Raw genomic sequence first — 24,237 nt, 5'->3', positions numbered from 1 at the left:
ATTTTTAGAAAGTTTCATGGAGATTTTGCGTTTTATGGTGCTATAATAATGGTTTTTCATGCACATAATTCTAAATACTGCACCCCTTATGGTAAATAATATGGGGATCTATTTAAAAATTAGGAATATATCTACTGTACTATCCAGCGATAGCACTTCTTGGCATCTATCCCTCCAGACACCAAGATGTTAATTTGAAAGGATATATGCATACCTATGTTCATCACCACACTTTTTGCAATAGTAAAGATGTGGAAACATCTCAAATGACTAACTAGGAATGAGTGGATCAGGAAGTTGTGGAGTGTGTGTGTGTGTGTGTGTATACACACACACACAGAGTGGAATAATATACAGCTCTAAGAAAGACAAAGTTACGCAGTTTGCAGCAACTTTGATGGAACTAAAGGATGTCATACTATTATTTGTAAATTATCTTTTTAACTGTGTTTTGATATTTTTGTTTATTTTATTTGGGGCTCACGCCAGGCAGTGCTCAAGCACATTCCTGCTCGGGGGTCATTCCTTGTAAGCTTAGGTGACCATCTGGGTTGTCAGGTGGCTTCATGCAAGGGAAATATCCTGCCTGCCTTAGTATCGCTTCAAATTGTTTTATTAAACTATTTTATCTTTTAAGATGCACCGTATCTTCAGAGCAACCCCTTTTCCGCCTTTTCTCAGCTGGCACCCTGGTAATTCTCCAAATAGCTCATGTATAATAAAAGCTGTGCTTTGAATCCTAGTAAAATTTGACTAAAATTTGAGGCATTCGCGGGGTGGCAAAGTGCTCCCAAGTTATACATCCAGGACTTGGGGATCACTTCCAGCAACGCTTGGCTACTTGGGTCAGACTGCTGCTAAGGCCCAATGATTCAGTGCTGCTCAGACCCCATGGTGCAGGGCACCCGCATGGCCAGTCCATCAGTGTCAGGACCCACCAAAACCATGCTTGATGGTTTATACCTGTGCTACCCTGTGTTTATAGCCCTTGTGCTACCTTTTTGACCCCGGAGTTGGTCTTTTTTTTTCTTTTTTTTTTTAACACCAAATCCTAAAACAAAACCCTACCCAAGAACATTTTATTAGTCTAAATGGGCACGTAAAGTTGGGTTATACTGTTTTTTAACACAGTTTAGAACTTATTACTGGCCCACATCTCCAGTTCCCTGGAAACTAAGATTTATACATACACGTGTGGCACTCTGTGCCAGAGAATGTTTGGATGAGGCATAGAAGCCTAGTTGAGTTCCTTTGGGAGTTAGCTCCATTTTGGATAAGTGCCCAGCTAGTGTCTTTGCCAGGAAATAATTTCCCTGTGGAGGAAACATGTGTCTTCAGCACAATGTCTTTAAGAAGAAACTCAGCCTCGGCATCCTCTGCCTTTCTCGGAGACTACAAACAGGCAGCTCATTTGGCAGGATGCACACACTTTCACAGCTTTGGGAAAGTGCTTTAAGCAAATCAGATACATTCCAAGTTCATTTCAGTCTTGAAAATAAAAGAAGTGACACTCGCTTATTAGCCTCCTCTAAGACCTAACCAGTGGGGAACCCATTTAGGGAAACACGGGTGAGTAAATAAAGAAGAGTAGAAGTACCTGGGTTTTAAATCCAGCTGGACTCAAACCGTCATGAAGCAGAATCTGACCTGCTCTTTGGTAAATAATCAAGGAGCTTAATGGAGGACGGAGCCTGAGATGTGGTCAGGGAGGCCCCAGTGAACAGAGAGCTCAGAAGGTTCCAGGAAATGCCCCTTACTCTAAAGGTGGATCACAGTCATTAATGACCAGGAATGAAAATAGATAGCTATTATTTTAAGTCTAGTTTTTTTTTTGTTTTGTTTTAATGTGTTTATTGGGTCACAGTCATGGTCACGGTCACAGTCCTCCCGTTATTCATCGATTTGCTGGAGGGGGCCCAGTAACGTCTCCATCGTGAGACTTGTTTGTTGTTACTGTGTTTGGCATATCAAATACGTCACGGGTAGCCTGCCAGGCTTTGCCGTGCGGCGGGCTTTATTGGGAAACTTAGAAATTACAAGAAAAAAGTATGACATTGCTGCAGAAATAGCTTGTTGCTATGTTTCCTGATCTGTACCTCTGCTCCATCTAGTTTCTTTGTCTTCCTCTGTGTGTGTGTGTGTGTAAACACGCACATTTGTATTCATAACCAAGATGTATTTATACTGAAATTGTATGAGTAGTCTATACTTCGTTGTCCTTTCCTTTCATTCATAATTTTCTATTTACTTTTTATATCCATATGCTCTACCTTTATTTAACTTATGTCCTATTAGTAGGCATTTTGTGGACTGCTTTAGGAGCTATTACATGTTGTTGGATATTAACCCAAACTGTTTTAGGCTTCATCGGTGAATTGCCCCTTTTCCTCCTCCCAGAGAAGCTTATCATGCTCTTGCTAGCATCTCTAATTTAGTTAAAGTTTATCTTTAATCTTTCCTTTGTATTTTACCTCTCAATGTCTCAGTTCCCCAAGTCAGTTTTGATTACCTCTCTAAGCCAAACTTTTTGGTAATTCTGGACTTTGTATTTGTCGAGCTTTGTATTTGAAGTGCTGTGTATTTGTACCTTCTTTTCTATTTCCCCAATAACCTTTCTATATTTTACTATAGAGCAATGTTCTTTGCTTAAACACAGAAAGACCATTAATGCTATGCTCCTAATATCTGGGAGTTGATTGGCTCTGAAATAAATCTACTTCTTTTATATATAGCCTTTGTAGATATAAATATTATCTACAATTACTTGACTCAGGCTTCAGTTGCTGTAGTTCCTAACACCCCAAAAGGGAGGTCCCATCATGGGACACGGATAGACCCGAAGCAAGTGGCAAAGCTACCCTGGCATTGAAATGGGACAGTCTAGAAATCATAAATGCATGGTTTTGATGTAAGCGGTTATGATTTAAGATGCAGGACCCCCCAAAGGGAAGGACAAGATGAACTGGCCTGAGGAGATGTAGTCTGGAATTTTTTGTAAAAGCCTTGCTTGCTCTTAGAGCCCAGAGAACTAAGTGGTGGGATCTTTGTCTCTTACTATATTTATCCAAACAACTGCAGATATTGATAAGAAGTATCAGTAATTGTTTAACATATGCAACCAGAAGGAAAGACAAAAACAGTGTAGATGTTCCTGGTAGAAAAAGTGTTGCCTTGCCTTAATCTCCCGAAGAGAATTTCCTCAGACAAATGTTTTATCTCTTTAAATGATCAGTCACACCTGTGTCCTTACCTCAGCCCCCTTAGATGTTCTGTAAGTATGCCAGCAGCTCTGCATTAAACAGGCCATCTTCACCATCAGGCTGTGGTCTCCTTTTCTCTTGTCTCTCTGCTGGGGAGGCCTGGGGAGGATGGGAGGCAGCTCTCAGCCACACATTTTATAAACTCACACATGTAATTGGGTAAAAATATTTGTAGCTAAACCTCTTGGATTTATCTGTGGACTTTTCCAGGAAAGTATATAATAGGGATGCAATTGACAGACCAGAGGGTATATACAGTTTTAGGAGTTTTGATGTACGTCTTCTTAAAACACAAATTATTTTAAGAAGTGTTTTGTATGTTATCTCCATTTCCATAGATACTACATGAGCGTTTGCAACTGTTTGCAAATTGGGAAATTATTCCCCACATAAATATAACTCTATTCTCCAGGACATAATTACAGGCTACATTCAACTTAAAGGTGTCATCACATTAGACAGAAAGTAAAAGAACATCACTAATAGCTCATGTCAGTATATCAGGTCTTAGTATCACTCTGCAAGTTTCCAGAAAACAGGCACAGTTTCTTAGCTATTTGATTGTTTGTTTTCATCTATACTACCCCACACTACTCCATAATATGCCATACTACTCCATAGTACCTAAAATTAATAGGCATCTAATAAATGTAAATTAAGAAAATTCTCATTCATCACATGCTCCATCCCTGCTCCTTACTTCATGTGAAAGGGCCCTCCAGAACAGAATCTTATCATAACTAGAGATAAAATTGATATGATTTGTAACTTTGGGTCAAGTCATCATCCCGCTATATATTGTGGAGGTACCATATTCCCTTAGAAAGTTCCCTGTGAGCTTCAGTTGTCTTCTGTCTACTTTTTGGTATGTTACGAGTTGTTTTATCCTTTCTTTTCCTTGCTGACCTTGAGCATTGGTGTTTTATATAATGCGTTGACAATATTTATGTTGCAGTGATTTGGTAGTTAGCCTGTGTTAGTTAATACTATTTTATTGTGTTTGTCTTCACTGGTTAATTTCCTTGGGTCTTACCATTTTTCAAAAGTTTGTTTTGCTGCCAGGCTGAGTTTCTCTTATTTTTACATCAATCGTTGTCTTCTTTATAGACCATTTACTAACTTTATGGTTACTATAGATTGCCTTAATTTGTTAAGACACAGAGTGTTGGGAACGTGCTATAAAACAAGAAAAAAGTGGATTTCTTCTTTCCATTAATGAAGATTAGTGTTAATTGCTGACTGCATTGTTCCACTCAGAGTAACTTTAAAAGATGTGCTGTGTTGTATGCTTTCTATTTTGAAAACTGGTAGAAAGACACTCTTTGAATTCCTTCAAAGTGCAGTCTCTTTCTCCAGTTACGTTAGATTTCTATATTTGTACCTCACTTGTTTTGCAATAACACAATCGAAAAATGAATTGTCAAGGTTTACCAAAGATACAGCTTCCCTTTGTGAAATGGTAAATGGTAGCTAGAGACAATGATGGTATATAATTAACAAGATTTCTTAGTCCTGTGTAATAATATGATTTCCCTTTGGCAAAACCTGCTGTATTCATTTGATTCATTTGATTCATTTCTTTGCAATTAAAAAAAAATTTTATTAGAGTGTGTTGCTGCTTCTTTCAAGTGTTCCATTCTTGCTGTTAGGGGTTTGCATGGCTAAGACCTTAACCTCTAGAATTTCAGTTTCAGTATCACTTCCTCAAAGAGCATTTCATAATCACAACCCAGATTTTATCTCTTTGGCCCTTCACTTACAGCATTCTCTATCATTCCATGGTAGTAGTCTCTAAATAGTTGTTTATCTGCATGTCTCCTTTTAAGCCCTGTAGATAGTGCAAAGTTAAAAGGGGGAGGATGGGGGAAAGGGCTACTGGGATCACTGGTGGTAGAGAATAGGCACTGGTGGAGGGATGGGTACTCGATCATTGTATAACTGAAACCCAAGCACAAAAGTTTGTAAGTCTGCAACTGTACCTCATGGTGTTTCACTAATTAAAATAAAAAAAGCATCTAATTTGCTTAACATGTATTCCCACTTCTAAGAAGGTGTTTGAAAATTAATTGTTGGGAACTGGATATGTGTGTTATTTCCTATAAATGAGGCGTTTCCATCCCTTTCTTTTACCACAGACCATAATTCTAACCTTGAATAGCTTTGTCCCAAGTCAGTAGCATCAGATAGTTAGGCATTATCAACAGTTCCCATTGTCTTATAGTTCATTAATGTTTAATCATCATCATTGTTGTAAAGAAATGGAGATGTGGAAAGTAAAAAAGGAAGAAGTAAAACGGGTGCTACAGTTGCAATAAATTAAGAAAAAAAACTTTAAAATATAGAGCTTGTCTTGTTAAAAATTAGAATGCTTATTTACAAAAAGTCAAGTATTCAGAAGTAATCACAAGTGTTCTCAGTCCTCGCAAGATATAATGGCAGGTTTATATTAATCACTTAATCACTTAACTTCCCGTTAGTCGTCGATTTGCTCGAGCGGGCGCCAGTAACGTCTCCATTTGTCCCTGTCGCGTGCTAGTGTAGCCCAATGGCATCTCTTCGCTCCGGGAACATGGAGGGCCTCAAACCGATCGTTCATGACCTTGACAAAGAAGTCTGACCATCTGGTAGGTGGGCGGCCACGCGGTCTCTTGACATCCCGTGGAATCCAATCAGTAACAGCTCTAGTCCAACGGTCGTCTTTAAATCTCATTACGTGACCAGCCCATCTGATTTTCGACACCTTGGCAAATGAGACAGCGTCCCTGATCCTTGATCGTCGACGGATGTCAGAACTCCGGATTCGTTCTCTCATTTGAGTGAAACGTGATATTCCAAGCATAGCTCTTTCTATTCTTCTTTGGGAGACCTGAATGGCGTTCTCATCTTGTTTGCGTAGGGCCCAGGTCTCTGAGGCATATGTTAATGCAGGAAGAACAGTGGAATCAAAGAGATGTGCCCGTAGCCGGGGGTTCTTCGTCCTCTTAGCTATTTCTTCGATGTTCTTGAAGGCGTTCCAAGCCGCTCTCTTCCTCCTGCGCAGCTCGGGTGCCAGGTCATTTGTCATGTTGACCTCTCGACCTAGGTACACATAGCTGTTGCATTCGGAGATGGTCGTTCCATTGAGAGCAAATGGGGCGTCAGGAACAAGGCTGTTTCTCATAAACATTGTTTTCGTAAGATTCAGCTGTAGTCCTACCTTTCCACACTCACGGTCAAAGTCGGCCAGCATTTGTGCCGCTTGGCTGATGTTTGGTGTTATTAAAACAATGTCATCAGCAAAGCGGAGGTGGTGTAGTTGCCGACCATCTATCTTCACTCCCATTCCTTCCCATTCCAGTCGTCACATGATGTTCTCGAGGGTGGCACTGAAGAGTTTTGGTGAAATGGTATCACCCTGCCGCACCCCTCTCTTGACATCAACGATCACTTCTTTGTAGAATGGTGAGATCCTGGTAGTGAATCCGCAATACAGCTCACGGAGGATCCTGATGTATTGGGCTTGAATGCCCTGATTGGCTAGGGCTTCAATGACCGCTTCCGTCTCAACAGAATCAAAGGCCTTCTTTAAATCAATGAACGTTAAGCAGAGCGGCATCTTGAACTCCCGAGAAACCTCAATGAGTTTGGTTATCGTGTGGATATGGTCGATGGTGCTGAATCCTTTGCGGAACCCTGCTTGCTCACATGGTTGTCCTTCATCTAGTGTTCTGCCAATCCTATTCAGGATGACTCGAGTGAACAACTTGTAGATGACAGACAATAGGCAGATCGGGCGATAGTTGCCAATGTCATGGATGTCTCCCTTCTTGAACAGTAGTACGGTCCTGCTGGTTTTCCATTGAGATGGAACCTTGCATTCAGACAGGTAGCGAGTGAAGAGCCGAGCCAGTGTATTGATGAGTACTGACGGCAGGTTCTTCAGGTGTTCAGGTCTGACCTTGTCTGGGCCGGGTGCTGTTTGCTTCTTTACTGACGAAATGGCGTGTCGGATTTCGGAAGGGAGAACGTTGGGAACGACATACCCATCCTGTGGAATTTGGTATGTCGGCAAGTGGACATGGCTATCGAAGAGATTTGAGTAGAAGTCATGGATAATCTTCTCCATTGCCGTTCTGGAGGATGTGATGGATCCATCAGGACGTCGGAGGGCAGTCATCTTGGTCTTATAGTTGGCGAAGGACAGGCGGGCGTTACGAATACTTTTCCCGGCTTCTGCCGCATCTACCAGTACTTCTGCTCTTCTCTCTTTGAGGTCTTCCTTGATCGCATCTCTGCACTGCTTTGCAAGCTCGGACGTTAGCTTGCGGTTGCCTGAGGCATGCGCCAAACCACGCTGGCGAATTAGCTCAAGAGTTTTCGAAGATAGGCGACTTTTTGTGGCTATCTCTCTCTTGGCGTTCCTCGCACATTCATGGAGGTGCTGAACCAGTCGATAGTATTCCTCGTCAATGTTGTCAACAATGGCATCTTCCCATGTTGCCGCAATAGTACCAAAGAGTTCCCAGTTGGTGGTCGTTCTGGGAGTTCTCTTTTTGAACTTTGCAGCCCTTTCTCCCCGCTCTGTGAAGTAGAATTTTGCACGAAGGAGACGGTGGTCCGATCCCGTTCGAAATTTTGGGACAACAACGACATCAGTCAGGCAAAACCGTCGATTGAATATGATGTGGTCTGTTTCATTGTGGAATCGTCCACCGGGAGACTCCCATGTCCATCGTTTAGATTCTGCCTTCTGGAACTGTGAGTTACCATGAATGGTCTTGGTCGACATGATGAACTCAGACAGTCTCTCACCCTGTTCGTTCCATTCTAGGCCATGGGTTCCGATGTGAAGTTCTTCAGCTGATCTTCTCGGTCCTATTTTGGCATTAAAATCACCCACAATGATCTTGTAGAAGGTGTGGTCTTCTTTATAGAACTTCTCTAGCTCCATGTAGAACTTCTCGATTTCTCTTTCATCATAATGAGATGTTGGTGCGTAGACAACGAAGATAGAAACTGCAGGCAGTGAGCCACATCTATTCAAATGTAAACGTCCGATTCGGGTTGTTAGGCATTCAAATGAATCAATGCTCTTGGCCAAGTTTGTGTTGACAAGGACACCGACGCCTCCAACACCTCTTTTATCGCATGTTCCGAGGAACAATTCTTCTCCAGTGTCGAAAATGGCATGGTGAGATTCGTGTCTTCTTGTCTCGGTCAGACCAATGATGTCGTACTTGATCATTCGCGCTTGTACCATCAGGTCCTCGATGGATGCATCTGATGCTATCGTACGTGCATTGAAAGTACAGACGATCATTTTTGTCTTCCTTCGTTGTGGCAGCCTAGGTCAGCCTTGAGATTTTGTCGGCCTCTCCTTTCTCATCCTTCTCAGTGCTGCCATGTCGGTGAAGCCTTCAGGGTCAGGTGAATGAGACCAGTTGTAGTTACTGGTTTTGGCATATCGAATACACAGCGGATAGCTTGCCAGGCTCTTCCGTGCGGGCGGAATACTCTCGGTAGCTTGCCAGTCTTTCCGAGAGGTATAGAGGCTTTTGGGGTGACCTCTAATCACCCTTGTAGGTGTTACCATATTTGAACCCTATCAAATATGGTACGACAATTCCAGAAGACGGGTATTTAGTGTCTTATGATGTGTCGCGCGGCCGCTTGCGGCCGCGCGGGTCCGGAAAGCGTCCTGGAGTGTGGCGACGGCTGGGTAGTGGAAGTAGGTTTATATTAATTTAAAACATATACAATTGTTTGTACATCAGATCTATTTACACTAGACAATATTTTAAAAATGTGATCACACTAGATACACAGTTTTTTAATTCTGCTTTTTAACATTTTATTGAATTACTTATTTCTCATTTGGGGGTCTCAACTCATCTGTACTTAGGGCTTTGCTGTCAGGAATCAGTCCTGGGGGTCTCAGGCCCAGATGTGGTGCTGAGGAGCAAAGCTGGGTGCGCTGTGTGCAAGGCAAGGGCCCTGCCTGCTGTACTGTCTCTCTGCTGCTCTGGATATGAGTCTCTGTACTATAAACCAAAGTTGATAGTTACCTTCTATAACAGTTGAGCTCCTGCTTCATCATCAAATCTTTTTGGAACTATTTGTCTTTATTTTTCCCGTTGTAGTTACTTCAGTTGTATAAATCATTGCTCACATTTATATCTTGTCAGCCAAATCTTCATCTACCTAAATTAGCTGATGGTGGCTGTTCCTTCGAGTAAGGCAACAAGGTGGGGAATGAAGAGCGAGGTGTCAGGTAGCTAAAGGCCTAGAAGAGTGAAGTGCAGCCTTGGCTGTTAGAGTGGGCAGGGAGCTCACGAGCCCCAGAAGGAGACGGGACTCTCTCCGCCGCACTCCTACTCTGGCACGTGTATTTCAGGCATCGCCTGGTGGCACGTTAGCATTTTGTGTCTGGATATGCGGTATAAAAGGCGAACAAATGTGTAGAGCTGACTTGTAAAGCTCTTCACTTCAAGGATACACTGTCACAGCAGAGAAACTGTGGTACATTTGAAGTCTTTCTCACATCTTCAAACTTTCCTTTTCTGCTCTCATTTTTCCCTCTGCTCATGAATATGCCCAGCTTTTCTTTCTTTAAGTTAACCTTTTTTTTTTTTTTTTTTTGGTTTTGGGGACAAACCCAGCAAAGTTCGGTACTTATTCCCTGGCTCTGCACTCAGAGAGCATGCCAGGTAGTGTCAGGAGAACATATGGGGTGCTGCTGAGAGAGCCTGAGTTAAGCACAAGCAAGGCAAGTCTCCGTCTCTCTGCTTCCCTTTAAGCTTTTCTTGGACTACCCAGTGAAGCTTTCACCAGAGTGCTCTGAATCATCTCCCCATGCACATTTGCAGCAATATGCCATCAGTTGCATAAATTATGGTGCATCTACGTGAGAGAATTTCTTGATACTAAACTGTGTTTCACAGTAACAGTTAATGACTGGGAGATTTGTCCAAGGTATGCAGTAAGAGGAAAAGGTTAAAAATAAACTATTATGTGCTGCTGTCTGTGTGAGTCTGTGTATGGCAATAAAACCTACTGGCTGTATGCCAAGGGGCAGCAACCACAACGTGTTTGTGGCTCAGGAAATGGGGCCATACTGTACTTAATTGTGTTTTTAATGTTTTGCACAGTAAATCACTTTAGTTGTGACAGTATGAGAAACAGCAAAGGTTATTTCTTTTTTTCCCCATTTTTATTGAGGTATCATGATTTACACTACTGTTAGTGACAGAGTTATATGCACGCAATGTTCTAGTACTACACCTTCCACCAGAGTGTCACGCCCCCTCCTTCACTGTTCCAAGGTCGGGGTGTTGGGGGGGGGTTGAATGGGGATTACTCCATATCTTGAGAAAACCACAGGCAGAACTTTTCATGGCATTGACTTTAGAGGTATCTGTAGTAACTTGGTGCTATTGGCCAAACAAACAGAAGCAAAAAAATAACCAAATGTGGGGCTGGAGCGATAGCACATCAGGTAGGGTGTTTGCCTTGCATGCAGCTGACCCGTGTTTGATTCACAGCATTGTGTATGGCCCCCTGAGCACCACCAGTGCATGAGCCAGGAATAACCCCTGAGCATTGCTGGGTGTGACCCAAAAAGAAAAAAAAAGAAAAATGTTATTACATCATATTGAGAAACTTCTGCATAACAAAAAATAACTGAGAATAAAATGGCACTGCACAGACTGGGAGAAAATATTTGTTCACAGCGGGTAAGGCGTTTGCCTTGCAAGCGGCCAACATGGCCGACCCGAGTTCGATTCCTCCGCCCCTCTCGGAGAGCCCGGCAAGCTGCCGAGAGTATTTGATATGCCAGACACAGTAACAACAAAGTCTCCAATGGAGACGTTACTGGGCCCGCTCGAGCAAATCGACGATCAATGGGAGGGCCTTTACCTTTACCTTTACCTATCTGACATAAGATTAATATTCAAGATATATAACACACTTGCAAAAGTTAACAGAAAAATGAACAGCCCCATCAAAAAAATAGGGAGACACACCCTCAAAGGTTATTTGTCTATTTGTTCTGTGGGTGTGGGTGTGGGACATACTCAGTGGTACTCAGGGACCTTATGTGGTGACAGGGATTGAACTGGGGTCGGTTATGTGCAAGAGAAGCATTTTGCTCGCTGTACCTCTGTCCCTCAAAAGTTTTTTAATGCAAAGAACAGCCTGCTTTGTCTGATACCATCTCTTTCACCCAGCTATTTTGTGTCACTGTAATCGGGGTCTTCCTCTGGACCTCATGCCAATGACTTCAAAGCACTAATCACAGGAGCTATTGGTCGAGCACCTTCTGTGAGTTATGTAGCTTGTGGGTCTCTGTTTGCAGGGAGTTCTGAGGGATAAGATCTCTCCACTGTGATGTCCGATGGTCTTGTCTCTTGCTCTTCCTTGAGCCACACTCACTCTGTCCATCTCACTTTGTTCTCCCTTGGCTGTTCTTGGTGGTATTCTGGCAAGTCACACGTTGCACAAGCACGTCATCTAGTCTTCGGTGTGGTGGCATGTTGCCATTCTTGTGGTCACTTCCTTTATCTTGTTCTCTCCTGAATGTCCCTTCCTTTCTCTAGCCTCTTTCTCAGCTTTATTCTTCATGACATTTTAACATATCTTAGTTGTTCATTGCTTTTGCCCCTCCTGAGAGTGGAAAGCTTATGATGACAGGGACGTGGCTTCTTTCCCTGAACTTTCAGTGCCTAGACTAGTGCTTGACACATGGATTGAACGAAAATCAATGGATGCATCACTCTGGCTCCTAAACTGAAAATTTCTTGAGTTTTTTTTTAATGTAAAAGAAAAGACTGTTCTTCTGAAAATAGAATGTAGGTTATATTTTTTGGCGAGACCTAACACAGTTTCACATAACACACTTTCAAATGTCACTTTAGAATGCTAAAAACAGCTGCAAAAATTATATACTTTTGTGTTTAAAAAACAGCTGTAGTGTTTAGAAAATCCGCATTTAAGCCACGAGAATTTGAGTACAGAAAGTTGGTGAATTATACTTATTTTAAATGAAACCACATTAAAATGGGATTACAGTGGCTAATCGTTTCTTTTTTTAAAATTTATTTATTTATTTTTAATAGTGACACACCGTGAGGTACAGTTGTAGACTTACACATTTTTGTGCTTGGGTTTCGATTATACAATGATCAAACACCCATCCCTCCACCAGTGTGCATTTCCCACCACCACGGATCCCAGCATCCCCCCCCCCCCCAGCCCCCATCCCACCCTGCCTCTGTGGCAGGGCATTTCCCTCTCTCTCCTTTTGAGTGCCATGGTCTGCAAAAGAGGCATTGAGTGGCAATCATGCTTGGTCGACAGTCTACCCTCAGCATGCTCTCCCATCGTGGGTGGATCCTCCCAACACCCTTTATTTGGCGTTCCCTTCTCTTTCTGAGCTCCCTTTTCCCCTAACATGTGTGGTTGTCCTCCGGGTCATTGAGTGAAATTCCTGGTACTAATCTCTGCCATACTTGGGTGTTAGTCTCCCATTTTGTTACTTTATGTTCCCCAGATGAATGCAGTCTTTCTATGTCTATCCCTTTCTTTCTGAGTCATTTCGCTTAACATGATACTTTCCATATAGTACCACTTGTATGTAAACTTCATGACTTCGTCTTTTCTAACAGCTACATAGTACTTCATCGTTTCTTGATATTAACAATCTCACATTTATATTTTACAAGCTATTGAAGTTTGCTGTTTGAAATAATATCATTGATTATAGTAAGAGGTAACGTTTAAAGTAAAGGTAGTAAATATGTAATACTTAACAGAAGTTACACAGTATTAGTAAAGTTCCTAGCACATCTTATTTAAAATGTGGTCCAATACCCAAAGAAAATGGAAATGAAGAACATGAAACCTAGTAGGAAACATTCAGTAGGAAACAGGGCGTTTGAGGGCAAGGGGGATAAGGTGGGAAGGGGACAACATCTGTGGTAGAAAGAAGCATTCAGCCAGGAGGAGGAGGTGACGCATTGTTGGGATGGTGGAGTGTTATGTCTGAAACCTGATCTTTAACAGTGCTGTCAACCACAGTGCAAAAACTTATTAAAAAAATGTCTCCTGGCGATGCAAAATGGTGGGTGGGAGGCAAGTTGCGGGAGGGGGGAATTAACTTAAAAAATGAAATAAATGAAATATGGCCCTTATGTCTGTCCTAAGGCTCAAAAACACTATTTCAAAATTTAAAAATATATATATATATTATTCTCTCTGCTCATTGCAGATCTATTTACAGTATCCAAGTGCCTCAGAACTGATGATTGAACAAACAAATTATGGTATATGCATCCATAGTGGAGTAATGTTTCATTATAAGAAAAGATAAAATAATCTGCTGCTACATAGATGGAACTAGAGGGTCCTGTGCTGAGTGAAGTCAGAAGGAAAGGGACAGATACCGAATGATTTCTCTCATATGTGTATAGAAAGAAACAGAGAGAATAACAAATGACCGAAGACAACAGAACTGAAGAGCTGGTCTGTGGATCTGAACTTCGGGTGGGGGTGGCGAGGGGAAACCTAGGAAAGTAAGGGGGATGGGAGAGTATTGAGACACTGGTGGAGTGAAGGGACCAGTCATAGAGGGTATGGTGCTGAAATAATGGATGCATAAAACTATCAAGAACAATATTATAAGTCAAGGTACCACAATAGAAGAGGAAGTATATGGGGTAGAGTGTGAGGAAGGTTCTTTGCAGTGGTTGTAGGACCTGGAGCTACTTCTTGTGATTTTCTTTTTATTTATCTTTTTATTTTTTTAACACGGTGTGATTTATAACACTATTATTGGTAGGTTTCTTGCATAAAATATTCCCGTCCCATACCCCCCATCAGAGTGTCCACTATCCCCCACTATTATCTCAAGTGTCTCCCCACCCCCTTCTCCCTGTGGTAAGCTTCCTGATGAAGACCAGCTCTCGGTTTCTGTTGTCTGTGGGTATTTGTTGTTCCCCTGCTATTTTTTTTTAATATCCAGCATTTATGAGAGAGATCATTCATTCTCTCTCCTGACAAATTTCACTCAGCCTGATACTCTCCAGATCCATCTAAATAGGAACAAATTGCATGATTTATTCTAAATTCTTAGAGCTGAATAATATTACGTTGTGTTTTAAGCATCATAGTTTCTTTATTCGGTCACCTGATCTTGAGCACTTGGGTTATTTCAGATTTGGGCTATTGTTAATAGTGCTGCAGTGAACATAAGAGTGTAATTGTCTTTCCAAATAGAGGTTTTGAGCCCTTTGGGTAGATGTTAAAAGCGGAATGTCTGGGTCATATAGAAGTTACTATTTATATGTCACTGAATCCCAATTTTCTCTATCTTACATAAAGGATTGAGTCTCAGGTCTTTCTAAGTGTCCCTCTTAGTGACGTCCTTTCTAAGTGACGTCCTCCACAATTTGGATCATTCCCTTGGAATCATTTGATGCAAAATGTGAAAAGTTGAGTTTACCTTCTTCCGAAGGCAGAGAAGAGTTTAAAATTATGAACTCTGGAATCAAGACTGATTTTGCCATTTGTTAGTAAAAGGATAATTTTTCAGTGCATAAAGTGGGATCATAATTGCACTCTAGCACATGTTCACTCAGAGAGTTAAATCCAAAATATCAGAGCCATATACAGGGTAAGTGTTTAGTGACTGTCAGTGTCGATGGCTATTAACCACTGCCATTGCTTCTGCCACCATGGTACTAGAACCAGGTAGCTACCATTTGGAAGCTATCTAAAGGCATCCAAACAAAAATGAGAGGTTGCTCCTTAGTGTTTCAGAAGTATGAAGAATCCCAACACACAGAATAGCCCATGACTGCAGAATTTGGTAGTTCCTAGAATTCAGGCCAGTTTCCTAAGGAAACTAATACCTAAGCTGCACTATTTTGTCCTTTGCTTGATACAGAAACTTGAAAGAAAAGCAAAACCAGATCTTCTCTTGTTTGTGGAGGAAGTAACAAGACAGAAAACTCAATAGACAGAAGCCACATAGTGAAAGACCTTGGAAGCTATATTAAACTAGATTTTTAATTTGAGACTATAGATAGTGCTAGGAAAGTATTTTGAAAACAGGATTGTTGAAGAACAATATTCTGACCTAGTATTCTGCAGAGAATAGCCAGGAACAGCGCAATAAGAGAAGAAATAACAAACAAATGATGAAGACACATGATCATGTAAATAAGAGATGATATGGTTTGGCCCCTGGAGAAACTGGGAAAGAATGGAAGGTATCTTGTGATATTCAAGAAACAAAGCTGACAAAATTGGTGACTGGATGAATTTTGTTGTGAGTTTTGATAAGAGTCAAAGATGAGCCTTATGTTTCTGACAGGTTACACAGATGATGGGAAGACAGAATTTACTGCCAAAAGACTTAACTCAGAGGTCAATAAATATGAATACAAATACCAGTGATTGTGAGACCACATATGAGAATTAAACTTTATTTTCTATAATTTTTTTTATTAGTGAAACACCATGAGATACAGTTGTAGACTTACAATTTTTTGTGCTTGGGTTTCATTCAGTCAGGGCTGGAGTGGTAGCACAGCGGGTAGGGCGTTTGCCTTTCACGTGGCCAACGCGATTGACCCAGGTTCAATTCCTCCGCCCCTCTCGGAGAGCCTGGCAAGCTACCGAGAGTATCTCACCTGCACGGCAAAGTCTGGCAAGTTCCCCATGACATATTCGATATGCCAAACACAGTAACAACAAGTCTCACAATGGAGATATTACTGGGCTCGCTCGAGCAAATCGATGAACAGTGGGAGGACAATAGTAGTGACAGGGTTTCAGTTATAAAATGATCGAGTACCCATCCCTCCGCCAGTGCCCATTCTCCACTACCATGATCCCAGTATCCCTCCTACCCCTCCCCCCATTACCTTCATCCCACCCCGCCTCTGTGGCAGGGCATTCTCTTTTGTTCTCTCTCTCCTTTAGGGTGCTGTGGTTAGCAAAAGAGGCATTGAGTGGCAATCATGTTGGTCTGTAGTCTACTTTGGGCATGCATCTCCCATCCTAGAAGAGTCCTCTATAATTTTTATAGAAATTAGAGACTATATTCTCTGCTCAAAGGATTATACTTAGACTCAACTGAGAAACTATATACAGAGTACCTGTACAGCACCTATACGTATTAGGTACTCAAATGTTGCCTCCCATCAGTGGAAACCACTGAAATAAGGAGAGGAGCATGGAAACAGAGCAAGGGTGGGGAGAAGTAGCAGGTGTCACTATAAAAACAAAAAAAAACCCTTCTGGGAACATATAGATAACATGTAAAAGTCACTTAGTTCATCTTTTTTAAAATATTTTATTTTTTTTTATGTAGGAGTACTGCTATTTATTCAGTCACTGATTAGGCTGATTGAATTGTGCGTGAACTCCACCTTACCTTTTTTTTCCCATTTTTTCTAATTTTATTTATTGAATCACCATGAGAGCAGTTAGAAAGCTTTCGGGTTTAAGTCTTGGTCATGCAATGCAACACCCATACCTTCACTAGTGCCCATTATCCACCATCAAAATCCCCAGTATACCCCCATCCCACACCCTCCTCCTACCTGTGGGGCAGATGATTTCCAAATTACTCTCTCTATACTTTGATTACATTCAACATTTCAACACCACACCCACCATTATTATTTGGGATTTTACCCCTACACTCAGATCTGCTGAAAAGGCAACAGTAGACAATTTGTTTTCTATTGCTGGTTATGAATAACATATGATGTCATGTGGCTACAGTAGTGGCCACGTAATTTTGAAATTCCAAAATTTTAACACTTAAATCTGGAGGGATTTCTTGCCAAAACCTGCTGGGTTCTGAGATTTGTTCCTGAGTCTCTGGGTTCATGGCTGCTAAGCAGCTTGATCAGGAGCAAAAGAGGCCATTCGTGGGTGGTGACTTGTGGTCTCATTGGGGTGGGGAGGAAAGGGCCAGCTCCAGCCCCATCCCATGAGGTCTGTGTGTCTCATCACTGTGGGTCCAAACCTGACTGTCCAATGGCCTCTGGAAGATGGCGGCCACCAGGCCACCAAGGGAGAGCAGGCAGAGGGACAGCACCCTTTCCCCCCTGGGGTGGCCCGACGACAGTAACCTACTGTGCGGTCCAGACGCATTTCTGCCAAAAGCCGCTGGGTTTTGATATTTGTTTCTGAGTCTCTGGGATCATGGTCACTAAGTAGCTTGATCAGGAGCCAGAGAGGCCGTTTGAGGGCAGCAACACAGGGTCTCATTCGGATGGGGAGGAAAGGGCCGACTCCATCCCCATCCTGTGAGGCCCCACATGTCTTGTCACTGCGGACCCAAACCTGACTGTACAGTGGCCTCTGGAGGATGACCGACACCGGGCACGAGGGGGAACAGGCCAAGGCACAAAACCTATTCCCACCTAAGTTGTCCCAGCACCGGTAGCCTGCTGCAGGGACCGGACTGCAGGACGCATTTCTGCCAAAAGCCCTTGGGTTTCGAGATTTGTTTCTGAGTCCCTGGGATCATGGCCGTTAAGCAGTTCAACCAGGAACCAAAGAGCCATGCCTCCAATTATATAACTGAGCTGGAGGTGGTTTGTGAGTGTGTCTCCCACACACCTAACTTTTGGCCGTTTACTTTCTTGGTAAAGTTTGCCCCAAGTTTTTGGGGTCTGGCCAAAGGCACAGCAGCAATTTAGGGGTATCTAGAAGTCTGAAGATGCCATCAGGCTTCTGATGCACTTGCTTCACAGGTACAGATTGACCTGCTGGTGGCATCATACCCCGACACTTATAGTTCATCTTACAAAAGCTACCAGGCATCTTTTTTTAAAAAATAAAATCAATTTATTCTTTAAAATTCATATTCATACTCCCAATACTCCATCTATAGAAACAGAGGAAACATACATATCTTTTTTTTTAAGTGAATCACCATGAGATACAATACAAGCTTTCATGTTTGAGTTACAATCATGCAATAATCAAACACCCATCCCTCCACCAATGCACATTCCCCACCACAAATCCCCCCAGTATACCCACCCTTGTCCACCCTCCCCCTGTGTCCATGACAATCAGTTTCCCCCATACTCTCTACTTTTGGACATTATGGTTTGCAATCGTCGATTGCCTCGAGCAGGCCCCAGTAACGTCTCTTTCATCCTAGCCCTGAGATTATATTCACGGCTCTTTAGGAGAATGAGACCCATCATTGTTACTGGTATTTGGCATATTTGGTAGGCCACGGGGAGTTTGCCAGACTCTGCCCTGTGGGCAGGCTATCGTTCGATAGCCTGCAAGTTTGTCCAAAGTAGGAATGAGGTAATAAGATGTCGCGTGGCCACAAATGCGGCCGCGCGGTTCCGGGATCTGGATTTTATAGTCTCTGAGTCTTGGCCGCTGATGGGATTACACGGCGCCAGGGGGCCAGGTGGTGGGTGTGACCCCCGCCTACTGGAATTTGGAGGATCTGGGTGGAAGATGCTCGACTCCAATTCGAGTAGGCTTGGAGGTCTCGGCCCCGGAACCCGCGTGGCTTTGTCCCTCTGCCAGTACCTTCATGTGTGCGGAGAGTGGTCTCAGCATGGTGGTGGCTGGTCCTGGAGGTCTTCGGCTGCCGGAGCAATACAGCAATTGCCGGTTTGCAATACAGATACCAAGAGGTTTGGTCCTTTATCTACTTTCAGCACACATTTCCTATACCAATCAGTCCCTCCAACTATCATTGTCTTAGTGATTCCTTCTCTATTCCAGCTGCCTTCTCCTTCTGCTCATGAGGCAGACTTCCAACTATGGAGCAGTCTTCCTGGCCTTTGTGTCTACTGTCCTTAGGCATCACTCTCATGTCATGTCATTTTATACTCCACAAATGAGTGCAGTCCTTCTATGTCTGTCCCTCTCTTTTTCCATCAGACATCTTACACTAAATATTAGCCGAAAATAAATTGGAAACATCTCCATTTGAAACTTATATTAGATCACTGTACCAATCTGGATTTATTCATTATTTAGGAATATAATTTATGCTGATTTTTAATATTTTCCTTTTTAGCTTGCATCTGTCATCTACCACAATAAGAAATCATATGGATTAAATATTAGACTTCAACTTGTTTAATAGAAATACTGAAATGTTATAATAAGTAAATCTGTCAACTTTGTGTTAGTGTTTTAGCAAATAATTAAAAATTATTTTAAAATTTCCAATGGCCTTTCTTCCTTTATTTTGCTATCATTCTGATAGTCCTTTCATAAATCTTTGTTTGCCCCAGTAATTCCCCTATTATGTAACTGCTAATTACTGGAGATTCTTGATAAACCTATATACAGTATAATTATAAATTAGTAATAATATGAATTTTATTTCTGTTCAGTTATTATTCATAATTGGTTATTGGTGCTACAGTTGTCTTAGATTATGTGTACAACCTAACAGCTATTTGCAGCATGTTTGCTTCAAGAAATTATTGGGAAATACGACATTTGTGGGATATTTCGATTTTTGCATGGCTTTTGACTATAATAAATACCTTACTGCTTTTCTCCTGGTATTTCCTCAGTTAATTCTTAATTGATGCTTTTGCTCTCTTTCTCTTCTACTTCCTTGGCAGTCTTTTCCCTATTAAAGGACCCATCTGTCTAAGGTAGAGATTCTCCATTTTTATATGCTCCTCAGTGACTAAACTGCATGGAATAGAAATGTTTATAATTTAGAAATCTCCTTTAACTTTGCCTTTTCAGTTCACTGATATTTTGTTTGTTTTCCTTCAAGTAAATATGTTCTTTTCAGTCTGAATTCAAACTCCCCAAAGTTTGTCTGGTTTCTAATCATAGATTTTAAATAGAGTATACATTTTAAATGTGCTAATCTGTGCTAATTAAAGTAATAATTGATAAACTAATACTTTTCATAACATAATATAGAGTAAAAAGCTTTTTCCAAAAAATGACAGATTTTATTTAATTTTATTAGACTTGAATTTGAGAGGCAACAACGAGAAGAACTTGAAAAATTAGAAAGTAAAAGGTAAGTTACAATATGGTTGGTGAGTTTTCACACTAACCTGTTGTTGGATTCTTGTACCAACATCGTAGACTGATTTTTTCTGTGTTTCAGTAACTCTCTTACTCTGCTTATTATTTATATGCCTAATAAATATTGGTACTTTCTTTTTAGCTGTTTTGCTTCTTGTTTGAATTCTTTATATCTTTACATTCTCGTGAGAAATAGGGAATAATGGCAGTGGGCAAATTTAATATACCTATTAAAGTCAACATGCCATATATGTGTTTAAATTTAACTCACATACGGTTATTCTCTTAGTACCCTCCAAATTAAGCCAAAAAATTTCTTCCCTTATTCTTCCTCACTTTTTTAAACATCTTTTCTTATTTTTTTAACCATTTGTTTTCCTCGTCTATAATTGGCCTATTTTTTTAAAAAATTTTTTGTTTACATTCTCTTGGACGTGTATGTGTATATGTACATGTGTTGGTTGTTTGTTCTGAATTCAGTTGTGGACAGAACTGTAAGTATTGTCTATTTTTTTTCTTTTTCCCTGACTTAACAATCTGGGGCTGGAGTGATAGCACAGCGGTAGGGCGTTTGCCTTGCACAAGGCCGACACGGCTGACCCGGGTCCTATTCCTCTGCCCCTCTCTGGGAGAGCCCGACAAGCTACCAAGAGTATCTCGCCCGCATGCAAAGCCTGGCAAGCTCCCCATGACGTATTCGATATGCCAGACACAGTAACAACGAGTCTCACAATGGAGACGTTACTGGACCCACTCGAGCAAATCGTTGAACAACGGGAGGACAGTGTTTGTTTATTTAACGGTCATGGTCATGGTCCTCCCATATCGATTTTCTCGAGCGGGCCCAGTAATGTCTCCCTTGTGAGGCTTGTTGTTACTGTGTTTGGCACATTGAATACATCACAGGTAGCTTTCCAGGCTTTGCATGCCGGCGAGATACTCTCGGTAGCTTACCAGGATCTCCAAGAGGGGCGGGGGAATCACATACGGTTATTCTCTTAGTATTCTCGGCCTGGCCAGCTGCATACAAGACAAATGCCCTACCACTGTGCTATCACTCCAGCCACAATCTAAGAAATGGGCCAATGCTAGATATACCCGAGTAGAACCTAAGGCTAGAGAAAATCTACAAACTAGATAACGTTTTTCAGAATCTGAAGTTTACATGTTACAGATGAATTCGCTTTCAGTTTCTTGAAAGATAGCTCTGTGCCAGCATCACTCTTATATATCCTATATCCTTTCTTAGTAGTCCACCCTAACGTCTAAATATTGATATAACTAACACCCAGTAGGGATCATTTATTTTTTTGTGTCCAAGAGCCTCTAGAATCGGGCTTTTAAATATTCCAGGAAAGGGTCCTTTTATTTTTTATATTGTGCATTAATAAACTAATAATTTGGCTCATTTGGCAATCACCATTTATCGGAGTGATTAAAGGTTAAATAAGCATGTGTTTGCTCTGGATCAATGAACTGTCAACAATCTTGACTTTGATGTTTGACCCCAGTGAGTTGAGGACAGCATAAGCATTTTTATTTTAATGTAATTTTGTGACTGGATTTTTGCGGAGGTTTTTGCTATTGGGCTGAATAAAATTATTCACATTTAAATTTAAATTGGGCATGGCTCTTTCTGCTTTGCGCTCAGGGGGCTTTTTAAATCCTATCACGCATGACACATTATGCTTAGACGCGACAAAGAAATGATATCAGCGGCCACTCCAAGAGATTAGGCAAATGATATGTTGGATAGTTGGAGAGTGAAAAGTTACATATCGTGCTGCTGGAAAATTAAATGGACAGCCGCCCCTGCGCTGTTTTCTTTCAATTGTAATTTTGGTGGCTCTCCACGATAGGCTCATTTTTCCAGAACATTTCAGCTAGGGAAAAAAGGCAGAGCAACAGGGCAACGTAGGGACCAAATAATGGCCTGCCACCGTTGTTTGCCCTGCAGAAAGCTCATAGAAGAGATGGAAGAGAAGCAGAAGTCCGACAAGGCAGCGCTAGAGCGGATGCAGCAGGAGGTGGAGACGCAGCGCAAGGAGACGGAGCTGGTCCAGCGCCAGATCCGCAGGCAAGAGGAGAGCCTCAAGCGCCGCACGGTGCACATCGAGAGCCGCCTCAAGGACCTGCTGGCCGAGAAGGAGAAGTTCCAGGAGGAGAGGCTGCGGGAGCAGCAGGGCGTGGAGCCGCAGAAGCCGCAGCACGAGGACCCGAGCTGCCCGCGCGTCTGCGACGAGCTCCAGCGGCTCCAGGAGCTCAACCGCACCGAGAAGACGGAGAAGCTCCAGATCTTCCAGGAACTGGACCGGCTGCGCAGGGCGAAGGAGGAGCACTCGGCCCAGCTCGAGTGGGAGAAGCAGAGGCTGGAGGCGCAGGAGAAGGAGCAGGCGATGCTCGTGGTGCACCTGGAGGACCAGCTCCGGGAGAAGCAGGAGCTGCTCCGGCTCCTGCAGCGGGGCGAGGTGCAGCGGGTAGAGGAGGAGAGGCGTGACCTGGAGGGCATCCGGGAAGCCCTGCTGCGGGCCAAGGAGGCACGTGCCGAGGGCGAGGAGGACGGCGAGGAGGCGGCCCGCGCGCAGCTGCAGTTCCTGGAGTTCAAGAGAAGGCAGCTGGTCAAGCTGGCCAACCTGGAGAAGGATCTGGTGGAGCAGAAGGACGTCCTGAGAAGGGAAGTCGAGGAAGAGCAGGGGTTCCTGGAGCGTCTCCAGCCCAGAAGTGAGGAGGAGTTTCGGGCAGTGGGGAGAAGCGAGGACGGGGGCACCAACGCCGTCCCCGCGGCCCCGGAGCACCGACTGCAGTGTAAGGAGCGCCAGCTGCAGCACCTCCTGCAGCATCACTTGCCGACTCTGTTGGAAGAGAAGCAGAGGGCGCTGGAGGTCCTGGACAGAGGCCCCCTCAGCCTAGACAACACCCTGTATCAAGTGGAGAAAGAAATGGAAGAGAAGGAGGAACAGCTGGCCAAGTACCAGGCCAGCGCCAGCCAGCTCCAGAAGCTCCAGGCCACCTTTGAGTTCACCGCCAACCTGGCGCGGCAGGAGGAAAAGGTGAGGAGGAAGGAGAAAGAAATCCTGGCGTCGCGGGAGAAGCAGCAGAGAGAAGCGCTGGAGCGCGCCGTGGCCAGGCTGGAGCAGCGCCACTCGGCCCTGCAGCGGAGCTGCGCCCTGGGCCCGGAGGTGGAGGAGCAGAGGCAGCGGCTGGCCTTGCTGCCCGGCGGCCACGGCGAGCAGACAGGACTCCAGGCCAGCCTGGAAGCCGAGCAGGAGGCCCTGCAGAAGGACCGGGAGAGGTAAGGCTGAGGGGTGGGCCTAGGCTGAGCGTGTTTCAGGGCCTCTTTGAAGGATTCTTTGAGTGTTTCTAAGACAGGATGGGAGAGATCATAGAGCGGGCAGGATGCTTGCCTAGCATCAGGGAGCACAGTTCCCATTCCTGGGACCACATATTCAGGGAGCACAGTTCCCATTCCTGGGACCACATATGGTCCCCCTGAGTTTGCCAGGAGTAAGCCCAGAACACAACTGGTGTGCACACGTGCGCGCGCACATACACACATACACGCACACACATTTGTACCGCCCAGTATTTATAGTTTCTGTGACAAATGCTTGAGAAAAGTACCGTCTTTTACTTATTCCTTAGAATCCTTCTTTTTGAGACTTGAGTCTGAAGTTAATTTTGAGGCTGGAGAGATAGCACTTTGAGTAAGGCCCTTGCCTTGCATGCAGGTGACCCCAGTTCAAAACCCGGTACCACATCTGGTCCCCAGAGTACCACCAGGAGTGATTTCTAAGCCTTGCCATGCATGACCCAGAAACAAAACCAGAGATGTGTGTTTGTCAGCTAAGTGCTCATCAGCTAAATCCCTAACCTGGATTGATGTGCCTTTGGGTAGCTGACACATACAGAAGACAGAAAACTCTCCCCGTGTTGCTCTGCCTCT

General features: G+C 43.2%; 1 protein-coding gene across 1 annotated transcript in view; it reads left to right on the top strand.

The window, feature by feature from the left end:
• The window catches only part of KIF16B (kinesin family member 16B), a 327,590-nt gene that overhangs the window by 202,997 nt on the left and 100,356 nt on the right, over nucleotides 1-24,237 (top strand). The window contains exons 18-19 of the mRNA XM_056122148.1: nucleotides 20,233-20,286; nucleotides 22,252-23,586. Of these exons, the coding sequence (XP_055978123.1) occupies nucleotides 20,233-20,286; nucleotides 22,252-23,586 (1,389 nt within the window). The remainder of the gene's footprint in view (nucleotides 1-20,232; nucleotides 20,287-22,251; nucleotides 23,587-24,237) is intronic.

Source organism: Sorex fumeus, unplaced genomic scaffold (genome assembly GCF_029834395.1).
Source record: "Sorex fumeus unplaced genomic scaffold, SorFum_2.1 ptg000044l, whole genome shotgun sequence".
NCBI lineage: Eukaryota > Metazoa > Chordata > Mammalia > Eulipotyphla > Soricidae > Sorex > Sorex fumeus.
The sequence above is the reverse complement of the archived record's forward strand: the minus strand, read 5'-3'. Positions and strand labels throughout refer to the sequence as shown.